General features: G+C 20.7%; 5 protein-coding genes across 5 annotated transcripts in view; 2 read left to right on the top strand and 3 right to left on the bottom strand.

The window, feature by feature from the left end:
* PF3D7_1239700 (ATP-dependent zinc metalloprotease FTSH 1) overlaps positions 1-2014 on the bottom strand; it is a gene marked incomplete at both ends in the record, with an annotated part of 2643 nt that extends 629 nt beyond the window's left edge. Inside the window, one exon of the mRNA XM_001350755.1 lies at positions 1-2014. This exon is cut by the window's left edge and continues 629 nt beyond it. Coding sequence (XP_001350791.1) covers positions 1-2014 — 2014 coding nt within the window.
* Positions 2015-3656: 1642 nt separating this feature from the next.
* PF3D7_1239600 (hydroxyethylthiazole kinase) lies at positions 3657-4565 on the top strand (the record flags this gene model as incomplete). Its single annotated transcript, XM_001350754.1, has 1 exon — positions 3657-4565. One exon carries the CDS (start codon positions 3657-3659, stop codon positions 4563-4565), a length of 909 nt encoding a protein of 302 aa, XP_001350790.1.
* A 1248-nt stretch (positions 4566-5813) lies between these two features.
* Positions 5814-8834, bottom strand: PF3D7_1239500 (DNA gyrase subunit B; the record flags this gene model as incomplete). Its single annotated transcript, XM_001350753.1, has 1 exon — positions 5814-8834. The coding sequence occupies one exon, from the start codon at positions 8832-8834 to the stop codon at positions 5814-5816; it is 3021 nt and encodes a 1006-aa protein (XP_001350789.1).
* Positions 8835-10349: 1515 nt separating this feature from the next.
* Positions 10350-10889, top strand: PF3D7_1239400 (conserved protein, unknown function; the record flags this gene model as incomplete). Its single annotated transcript, XM_001350752.1, has 1 exon — positions 10350-10889. One exon carries the CDS (start codon positions 10350-10352, stop codon positions 10887-10889), a length of 540 nt encoding a protein of 179 aa, XP_001350788.1.
* A 775-nt stretch (positions 10890-11664) lies between these two features.
* PF3D7_1239300 (conserved Plasmodium protein, unknown function) lies at positions 11665-12282 on the bottom strand (the record flags this gene model as incomplete). Its single annotated transcript, XM_001350751.1, has 1 exon — positions 11665-12282. The coding sequence occupies one exon, from the start codon at positions 12280-12282 to the stop codon at positions 11665-11667; it is 618 nt and encodes a 205-aa protein (XP_001350787.1).
* Positions 12283-12500: the final 218 nt, after the last annotated feature.

Here is a 12500-nt window from a genome sequence, read left to right as displayed (position 1 = left end):
AATTTACTTGACCATCTCTCGTATTATTGTCATCAATATCATTTTTCATATTATTCAAATTTTCTTCATTTTTAACTAAGGTATGATCATGTGATTGGTAATTTTGTTCCACATTATTTTGATTTTTGTCATAATCCTCAGAAATGGTGCTTTTATTTTTAGATACACTGTTACTCTTTTTCTCATTTTTCTTTGTATCATTTTTTAACATTTCTACCTTACCTGAATAATTTTTGGAATTATTTGGATCAATAATATTTTTGATCTCTTCTCCGGATAAGGTTTCTTTATCTAATAATGCAAAAGCTAAATTATCTAATTCTTTTCTATGTCTTCTTAATATTTCTTCTGATAAGCTTTTTCCTTTTTCTACTAAGGACTTTACTTCGACTTCTATAGATGAAACAGTTTGAGCAGATAATCGATTGGACGAATAACCATCTCCCATTCTTTTTTTATAATTTAATGGTCCTAATTTATCAGACATACCCCATTCCGTTACCATTTTATAAGCAATTTCGGTAGCTCTAGATATATCACTTGAAGCACCACTACTAGTTTCTGATTTACCAAAAACAATTTCTTCAGCTGTTCTACCTCCCATACAAACAGCTAATTTTGCTTCCATTTGACTCTTAAAATAATTATGTCTATCATCAACTGGAATTTGTTCAACATATCCAAGAGCATTACCTCTTGAAATAATTGTAGCCTTATGTATTGGATCTGTTTTAGGTTGAAGAAAATATGCAACGATAGCATGACCAGCTTCATGATAAGCTGTTATCCTTCTTTGATGGTCTGATTGTCTTAATGATTTTCTTTCTGGGCCCATAGAAACTTTATCTCTGGCTTCATATAATTCATTAATTGTAACTAAACTTTTATTATTTCTTGTAGCTAAAATAGTAGCCTCATTTACAACATTTTCTAAATCTGCACCAGAAAACCCAGGTGTTAATCTTGCTATCTTTTCAATATCTTCTAATTTTAAATCACTCTTAATTTTTTTAATATATATTTCTAAAATTTTCTTTCTTCCATTAATATCGGGTAATGGTACATAAACGATCCTATCAAATCTACCTGGTCGTAATAAAGCACTGTCTAAGGTATCAATTCTGTTTGTCGCACCTATAACCATAATATGTACAGTATTACTAAATCCATCCATTTCAACTAACAATTGATTTAATGTTTGATCATGTTCTCTTTGACCTGCACCGTTAACAGATCCTGAACTTCTCTTTCCACCAATTGCATCAATTTCATCAATAAATACAATGGATGGAGCAACTGATCTTGCATGAGCAAATAACTGCCGTATTCTTTTAGCCCCTTGACCTACATATATTTCTATAAATTCTGGTCCAGAAGTATAAATATATGGAACATTAGCTTCAGTTGCTACAGCTCTAGCTAACATGGTTTTTCCTGAACCCGGAGGTCCAACTAATAAAACACCCTTTGGCATTCTAGCACCCATTTCATGATACTTTTCTCTATTTTTTATAAAATCAACTACTTCTAATAATTCTAATTTAGATTCATCTATTCCTGCTATTTCTTCAAATCGTATAGGTTTAAAATGTGGAGATACTTTATTTGGAGATTGATCTTTCATGGGTACTTTTCCATTGTTATCACTCTTCTTATTTTTCTCATTTCCATAAGATTTCAAAGAAGTGGAAGAATTATTTGTTCGATAATTTGTATTATTAAAATTATCTTTATAAAATAATCTATACGTTATTATAGTCATAAAAAATGGCCATATGGCAAAACCTAAACATACACCTAAAAAAAATATTATGAAATAATTCCACTTTTTACTTCTCCTTCTATTAAAAAAATTTTCATAATATCGAAATTTCTTATCACGTTCATTTCTCTTCTTTTTATTCTCATTTATATATTCATCTTCCTCATCATGCAATAAAACAGAATTTTCTTGTTCACCATATTTATCTGATCCTGTTGACAGAAAACTCTGATTGTCATACTTCGAACTCATAATTTTTTATTCTCAAATATTATAACAAAAACATAAGCATCAAATATATATATTCCAAAATGACATATACATATATATATATATATATATATATAGTATATATTATTACTTATATTTTCAATAAAATATTAATATTATTCAATAAAATATATATTACACAATTGGGTATGTACATATATATATATATATATATATATATATATATATATATAAAGAAAAGAAATTAATAATAATAATTATAACCTAGTATAAATTTTACACTCTTATATACTTTTCACTTTTGAAACATATTATATAATTCGAAAAAAATAATGTAAACACAATATATATATAATATATTTATTTATTTATTTTTATTTTATAATTTTATTTTTTTTCTTCAAAAGTTTTATATATATATATATATATATATATATATAATGTATAATGAGATCATATAACTTATTATATAAGAATACTGTGAAAATCATATATTTTATTTTTTTTTTAAAATTTAAAATTGTTCTGGAACAATAAATAAATTTTTTTTTTTTCAATATTATATAAATATTGTTTTATTTTAAATGTATAAATAAATATATATATATAATATTATACATATTATTTTATTATATATTTTTTTTCTTGGATATAATTATTTCACAAGCCACTTAATATATTTTAAAATTAATACCCTAAAATTTTGTTAAATTATATAATTTTTATACTATAATTTTGTTGCTTAGGTACTTATATATATAATATATAATATATTTTTTTATATAATAATATAATTATATTTTACATAAATAATACTTCCTATTATCATATATTGTAAGGAAATTAAGCACATATAAAAAATTTAACCTAATATATTATTTCCATCTATATAATATTTTTAATAGGTTTTTTTTTTTTTTTTTTTCTCAAGCATATTTATGTTTATATATATTTAATTAAAATAACAAATTCACATCTAATTTATTTTATCTTTTTCTTTTTTTACATCCATATTTACACAATAAAAATCTAAAATTAAAAAAAATATATTTTATAATTATATTTGTACCTTTTTTTTTTTTTTTTTTTTTTTTTTTTTGTTGAATTTCCATCCTTTCAATTGCTCATTATTAAGGATATTGTTATTTTGCTACTTCTGTATAATAATAATTCTTTAAATGCATAAATATATAAAATAAAAATATTATATATATATATATATATGTATATATTGAAAAAAGAAAAGAAATTTAAGATATTATATTTTTTATACTTTTATTTATTTTTTTTTTTTGTAAAATGATTATTAACAAAATTTTTTAATCATATTGTATCATTATGTTACTTGTTCACATAGGTACCATATATATATATTATAATATGAGCTATTAAATTTATTTTTTTCTGAATATGCATAATTTTCACTTTTCATCTTAAATATAAAAATGCTTGTAACTGTACTATAAAATACACACATATAAATATAAATATATATATATAAATATATATATATATATATATATAATACATCCCCATATTAATAATTTTCTTGGTTCAGTGTGCACTTATATATATATATATATATATATAATATATTCCTATATGTATTTATTTCCGTTCATTTTTTTATTTGTGATTCTTTCCATTTTATTTGTTAAATATAATGAGAAAATATAATTTTTTTACAAAAAGTCGCTTATTCTCTACCTTAACCAAAATAAATAGCGTTAAGGAATATCATGATGATATAATAAAGTGCATTGAGAAAGTTCGGGTTATTAATCCTCTTGTTCATTGTATAACTAATAGAGTAACCACTGAAAAGGTGGCAAACAGTTTATTGGCCTTTGGCTCTTCTCCGGCTATGATTGATAATCCTAAGGAAGTTGAAGAATTTGCTAAAATAGCTTCATGTACTTATTTCAACTTAGGGTTACATACGACGCAGGTAGAAAATATTAATTTATTAGAAAAGTTAAGAAAAGAATGTATGAAAGATAAATTTATGTTAATTATAGATCCAATAGCTGTTGGAGCAACAACCTATAGAACTAATGTTATTAAAGATATAATTTTAAAATGCCAACCTAATGTAATAAAAGGTAATATTGCTGAAATTTATTATTTAGATAAAGGAGAATTTTTGGGGAAGGGTGTAGATAGTAATAATAACAATACTCATAATGAAACAGATGTAATTAATAGTGCCAGAAATGTTGCATTAAAATATAATTGTGCTGTAGTAGTTACATCAAAAACAGATTATATTGTTAGTCCATGTTCTCATTATGTAGCCAAAATTAATTGTGATTTAAAAATTCTGACAAAAATTACTGGGTCAGGTTGTTCTGTTGGTGCCCTTTGTGCAGCAGCTACTTCAGTATATCCTCAAAACCCATTCATAGCATGTATATCTGCTACTCTTATATATAAATTGGCAGCATTCAAAGCATATCAAAAAGAAAAGTATCCAGGTTCCCTAAGTCATAAAATTATTGATGATATTTATTACTATTCACATAATCCTCATTTTCTCAATTTCCAAATCGTAGATATTTACAAAGCAGCATAAATGTGAACTGTCAATTTTTATATTACCTCATTATATAATATAAAAAAAATAAGTATATGAAATAATTTAATGTTTAAATAAAAGGAAAAGATAAAAATAGACATTCCTTTGTATAAAACACAACATGAATATTTTATATAAATATGTCTTTTATTTTTTTGTATATATTTTATATCATATTTATATTATAACTTATTTTGTTTTATTTTATAATATTTTACATTATATGATTTTATATTGTTTAATTTTTTTTTTTTTTTTTTTTTTGGCATAAAGTTTGACAAAATAGCTAGTTGTTCATAATATACATATCATAATTATTATTAAAAATTTTATAAACAAATAAATATAGGAAATCTTTCAAAATTAAAAATAAAATATCATATAATAACATGAAAATTTTAAGATAAAATAAAATTGACCATTCACACAAGAAAAATTAATCACTAAAATAAAATTTAATTATTTAAGAATTGTTATATATATATATATATATATATATATATATATATGTTATATTTAATTGTCTTAAAAACTAAAAAATTAAAATGTTTTGATTTTTTATGTTCCCTTTTTGTTATTTTATATTTCTTTTTAATTTAATTTTTGTGTGATCTTTTTTTATTATTAATAAATTTATATTTAAAAATATTTAATTATTAAATTTAAAAAAATAAAAAATGAAAATGTAGGAATAAGTAAATAAATGATGATATAAATATAAATAAATATATATATGTATATATATATATATATATATATATATATATATATATATATATATATAATTCATCTTATGAGCTTAAAAATAACAAAAAAAGAAAAAAAAAAAATGTTATTATCAAAATATACATAACTGTAATGTAATACAACAACAAAAAAAAGCTAATTCAGAAAAAAAAAAAAAAAAATGATTTTTTCATATTCTACACACGTGAACAAATGTGTCATATATTTACTAACATATATGTTCATAATAAGTATTATCATTTTATGTCAAAAAAAAAATGTATACATATATATATATATATATATATATATATATATATATATATATATATATGTGACGAAAAAATAGAAATAAAATAAAAAAAAAATTAATACAAGGAAAAAAACTTAGTTATAAAAGAAAACTTCTTTTCCTATTTTTATTTGTATACATCTTATAATTTATACTGTTAACCTTATTTGGTATGTTACATTTTTTTTAATTTTTTTTTTTTTTTTTTTTTTTTGCGTACCTTTTATTCATTCTGATAATGAATTTGTATTTTCCAGAATAAAATTCTTACGCAATTTCGAATCCTCTCCCATAAGTGAAAAAATTAAATCGTTAGCCCTTATTGCATCATTTACAGTAACACGTATAAGTTTTCTTACTGTAGGATCCATGGTAGTATTCCACAATTGATCTGCCATCATTTCTCCTAATCCTTTAAATCTTTGTATTTCATATTTTTTGGAAAAATTAAATAATACATTATCATCTATAAATGAATCTGTCGAACCCTCTTCATTCACAAAAATGTCGTTAGTTTTACTTTGTTCATTATATTCGCTCAAAGGTTCACCATTTGATGACATATTTTTATTTTTAATTTTATTTTGCATATTTTTTTGTTCAGAGGCAATCTTGTCTTTATCTAATAATTTCAATAGGTTATTTAATTCTTGATCTGAATAGGTATGTATAATAAACTTGGATTGTTTTGTAGTGACATTAAATTGTTTTGTAACAATATCTTTTATTGAGTTATCAAAAAATTTATTATAAGTAATTTTATACAGAGGTGGGCATGCTACATACACATTTCCATTTTCAATAATTTCTTTTTGAAATCTATATAAAAATGTTAAGAGCAAAATACGTATATGTTCTCCATCTACATCTGCATCAGTCATAATAATAACTTTTCCATATCTTAATGTATTATCCACAAGAATATCTTTCTTTTTATTCAAGATATTGTTATTATTTTGCGTAGATTCAAATCTAGAATTTTTTAAATCAGACTTTTTTTTAGAATTTTTTCCTTTTTTATTGTTACTTAAAATATTATTATTTTTTAAATTCTTATTGTCATAATTTACATTTAATCCGAGAGCTGTAATTAATGATTTTAATTCTGAATTTTCAAAAATTCTTTTATTGTTCTTAATTTTTTCAACATTTAATATCTTGCCTTTCAAAGGTAATATAGCTTGTATTTCTCTATTACGTGCTTGTTTAGCACTACCAGCTGCACTATCCCCTTCTACAATAAATATTTCATTTCTAGATATATCATCACTAATACAATCTACTAATTTCCCAGGTAATATAGTAGAAGAATATTGATTATTTTTTGATCTTATTAAATCCCTAGCTGCCTTGGCTTCTTCATCACTTAATTTGGCTTGTAATGCTTTAAAATATATGCTACTTAATAAATTAGGTTCAAAATCAAAAATTTCTGATAATTTTTCAAAGATAACACTTTCTAATATGGATTTTAAATGATGCGATCCTAGTTTAGTTTTGGTTTGTCCTTCAAATTCAGGGTTGTTCATTTTAACAGATAAGATAGCTGTTAACCCTTCTCTAATATATTCACCTGGAATATTAACAAAATTTTTGATCATTTCATTTTTCTTTATATTATAATTAACACACCTACTAACTGCATATTTTAAAGCATCAACATGTGTTCCACCATCTGTCGTATTGACATTATTTACAAAACTAATAATATTTTCATTATATTGATTGCTTAACCATTTCATTCTTAAATCGATATATATATTCTTATGATAACAAGATATACTAATAATTTTATCATTATCTTTGAATAAATTTGTTTTATTTTTTGTTATATTTGTTATATATTCATTTAGTCCATATTCGTGTTTTATAATTTCATAATTATAAAAATCTAAATTGTTATAATCAGTGATTTCTATATTTTTATTTACTAAATTATCAGACATATTTTCATTTTCATTTGATACATCATCTTTTAATGTATTATTACTTACATAATTTGATGTATTATTTTTATTATCCTCATTTTCATTATCAATTGAAGTATTTTTTTTTTTATTTTTTATTATTTCATTAGATTTATTTCCTTTTGATATATATATACTATTTTTATTTTCTGATCTTTCGTCATAAAAATAAAAAGTTAGCTTTTCATTTAAATAAGCTAATTGATGAATTCTATTTTTTATTAAATCACTATTGTGTTTTGTACTACTTTTAAAAATACTACTATCAGGTTTGTAATGAATTTGCGTTCCTCTCTTATTAATTGGGCAATTCGTTATGGTCAATTCTTTTGTAACTTTTCCTTTTTCTAATTCTATACTATATATTTTATTATTTCTAAAAACTTTTACTTTCATGAAACTACTTAAAGCATTAGCAACAGATAACCCAACTCCATGTAATCCTGATGAATATTTATATTTTTGTGCGCTTTCCTTTGAATTCTTTTTTGTTCTCTTATTATTATTATTATTATTATTATTATTAGATATATTATCACGATTGTTTTTTTCGGAGGTATTTGTATTACCTGTATTGTTCATATTATTATCAATTTCATCATCCATTTCGTCATCAAAAAATTTCGCTCCTGAATGCAGAACAGTAAGAACTGTTTCTAAGGCAGATTTTTTTGTTTTCTCATGAACATCACAAGGGATACCTCTTCCGTTATCTTCTATAGTTACACTATCATCTTTATGTATAACGACTTTAATTGTATTACATTCAAAATTATTATATTCATCTACTGAATTATCAATAATTTCAAATAATATTTGATGTAATCCTTTCACATCAGTGTTCCCAATATACATACCTGGTCTTTTTCTTACAGCTTCTAATCCTTCTAATATTACAATATCTTTAGCATCATAATTATAACATGGATATATATTTCGTTTATTCATATGTTCTAATTTTTTTCTTTTCCTTTCTTCTTCCAAAGGAAAACGAGAAACATTACTTATATATCCATATATCTTTTTCCTATTCGGTTTTTTATATTTATCGAGCAGGTAATAATATTTCAGAATGGACGACTCATATAATGCCTTATCATTAGTATTCACTACAGACGAAGACAATTTCTTATCATATTTCCTTTTCATGCAATTAAAAATATTTATATTATTTTTCTTATAAATGTTTGCATAATTTCCTTTTCCTGCTTGTACAACTAATATTACACCTTTCACAAAAAATATGAAAAGAGAAAGTGACTTGAAAAAACGTACGTTCATTTTTTTTCGTACATTTTAAGAAATATTAAATAATATAAATATAAATAAATAAATAAATAAATATATATATATATATATATATATATATAAGATAATTACATTTTATTTAAAACATCATTTATTTTAACAAATTAAATTATTTTATTTTTATTCTTTCTATTCTCTCTTTTTTTCTTTTTTTTATATAAATGTATGGTCACATGATTTATTTTTAGAATGTTCGCCAACAAAAAGGAAAAAAAAAAAAAAAATTTATAAAAGAAGAAAAAAAAAAAAAAAAAAAAAAAAAAAAAAGAAAGGTATAAATATAATAATTTTGTATAAGTGTACAATTACATATATAACACAACACAAAAAAAAATTTGTATAATATATATATATATATATATACACTTTTATTATTCATAAATATTTTGTTCAGTATCCTTTTCACAAGAACACATATATTTATAATATACTACAAACGATTTTAAAATTTTAATTTACATAAATATATATATATATATATATATATATATATATAATCCTTTGATAAATAAAATTTTCCTTTTGTTATGTTTTTCCATTATAATTATTTTTAAACCTATTAAGTTATATATATTTATATGTGTACCTTTTATATTTATTCAGAAAAAAAAAAAAAGAAAAAGAAAAGGCTCAATATTATAAGTGTTTCATTCATTGAATAAGTTTAAATTTTTATATTTTTGTTCCTTTTTATTTATATACTACTACATATAATAAGTTTCATATATTCCTACATCTTATATATAAGAAAAAAAGAAAAAAGAATAAGTATAATTCATTTTTTTTAAAGTTATACAAAATAAGGCATTTCTTATTAAAATATTTATTCAGAATATGTTTAAAATATTTACAGTAATATATGACGGTTCATTTCACAAGTGTTGTAGACATAAAGGAGATAATTTTTTTTTTTTTTTTTTTTTTTCTCATTAATCATGTTATATACTTATGTTAGAAAAAAATATATATTATAGACATAGTTTATACAATTAATATGATAAAAATATAATATATTACTAATTAAGAAATATTTCGGCCTAAAAATATTAACATATATATATATATATATGTATAATACAATTATAATACGTCGGTTCATTAAATTTAATCATCCTCCTGACTTTAAATAATATATATATATATATGTATATATGTATGCATATTTATATGCTCTTAAATAAATATAAGTGTACATACACACTTTACAATATCATATATATATTATTAATTGTGAATTTATTTTCATTTAAAAAAATGATAACTAATAAAGAAAAAAGAGTAAATCACGTAGAGAGTGATAAACTATATGTAAAATAATTCAAACTGAAAAAAAAAAAAAAAAAAAAAAAAAGAAAGTGCAAATATACTACTACTCATTTATTATATAAATAAATTATTTCCTTTTTCGTTTTTTATTTTTTATTTTTTATTTTTTATTTTCTATTTTTGTCTTTTTCAAAATATAATTATTAAAAATATTAAAAGAAAATGAAAAATGCTTACTATTTTATATTCTTTTGTAGTTTCCTTATTTGGGTAAATACTATGAATCCAGGAAGACAAGGTAATGAGAATTTTTCAGAAAAAAATTCATCAGATGAATATGAATATGTGGATTCTGCTTACCCAGGATTTAACATACATTACAATTTAGAACCGAAAGATTGGAAACATATAGAATTAACCGAAAAAAACAATAAACAATTTATGATGGATATTAAAAAAGAAATAAAAAGAATGGAAGAAGATAAAAAGAAAATAAATTATATCTTAAATGTTCAAAAACAACAGTTCCAAGAATTATTATTTTTAATAGATCATAAAAAATATAATCATCAAAATATTAACATAGATGAAATGCCTGACTTTTTAAAAAAAGGTACATTTCATGATGATTATATTAATAAGTTAAATGAAAAACAAATATTACAAACATTTAAAGATATAGATAATTATACATTAGATAATTATAAATATATTGGACAACAAAATTTCTATTATCACCTAGCAAACCAATGGATACCATAAAAGATATAATTAATAAATATTATAATATATATATATATATATATATATATATATATATATATATATATTTATAATAGTTAAACCAAAATGTATAAAGTTTTACATTTTCAAAATGAAAACAAAATAAAATTGTATAATATATTGTTCTTATTAATATTCTACAATTAATAAATTACATTTGTGAACTACATCCTTTTGTATTGTTTTCTTGTTTTCTATATTAATAATTATCAAGACATTGCGTACTTAAAAAAAAAAAAATCTTTTTAACTCTTGTCTAATTACAGACAGTATTTTACAATTGTAATATCATATATATTAAATAAGCGTAAAAAGGTAATTCTTTTTTTTTTTTTTTAATGTTTATAAAAATTTAAAAGTCTTTTGGTGATATATATTTAAAAAAAAAAAAAATTAAGTAAAATAAAATAAAATAAAATAAAATAATAATAATAATAATAATAATAATAATAATAATAATAAATGAATGAAAGAGCGAAAGAATGAATGAATGAATGAATAGATTAAACAGAATACATAAAATAGACAAAAAAAAAAAAACTAAGTGAATTAATATATATACAACTGTTAATGTAATATTAAACAAAAAAAATAAATACATACATACATATGTATATATATATATATATATATATATATATATATATATATATACTTATAATTCCACAAATCGGTAAATAGAAAAATATATAAAGATATGAATAATTAATGATGTACTTAAAAAAAAAAATATAGGTTTATGTAACATATAGAATTAATTATATTTTATACGAATATACAAGTATAAAACTATTTGAAGTACAATTATTTCATATAATATAAATAATGCAATAAGAAGAACATAAGTTAAGGTAAAATTAAATACAACAGAAAAAAGGATAATTAGAAAAATGGACAAAATTAAAAAAATAAAATTAAATGAGAATATATATTTGATATGTAACATAGGCATATGATTATCATTAATTTCATTATTTAATAAAGAAGATATAATTCTTAATAATTCATCTTGTAAATATTCTTTATTACTATTATTATTAATGATCCAATTCATATCATTTTCTTCTTCAATTTTTGCTATACCTGTTTTACATATAGTACATAATAGAGGATTTAATTTATTTAAACCCAAAATTTTAGATCTTAAGGCACTCAACTTTTGATTCCTTCTCCATGTATACCAACATTTTTTATGAACACAAGCAGTACATAATGAACAACATGAAATTAAATTTGAATTTTCAAAATTTTTTTCTAAACAAATAAAACAAAACAATTCTGCCTGCTCATCTGAATTATTCTTCCTTTGAAAATACACCTTCAAGCTCTTTTCATCCCCATCATTCAAAACCCTATAATCAGTACTCCCCATTTGTTTTTTTACATACTCTTAAAAAATATTATATGTACAAATATATACATATATACATACATACATACATATTATATTTATAAATACATATTTATTTCATAAATTAATTTTCCTTATTTCGTTATAATAATATTTATATTATTTATATACAACAAAAAAAAAAAAAAAAAAAAAATATTAAGTCACTTCCATTTAGTTTTAATCTTTTAAAAAATTAA

This window comes from Plasmodium falciparum (genome assembly GCF_000002765.6).
Source record: "Plasmodium falciparum 3D7 genome assembly, chromosome: 12".
Taxonomy (NCBI): domain Eukaryota; phylum Apicomplexa; class Aconoidasida; order Haemosporida; family Plasmodiidae; genus Plasmodium; species Plasmodium falciparum.
The sequence above is the reverse complement of the archived record's forward strand: the minus strand, read 5'-3'. Positions and strand labels throughout refer to the sequence as shown.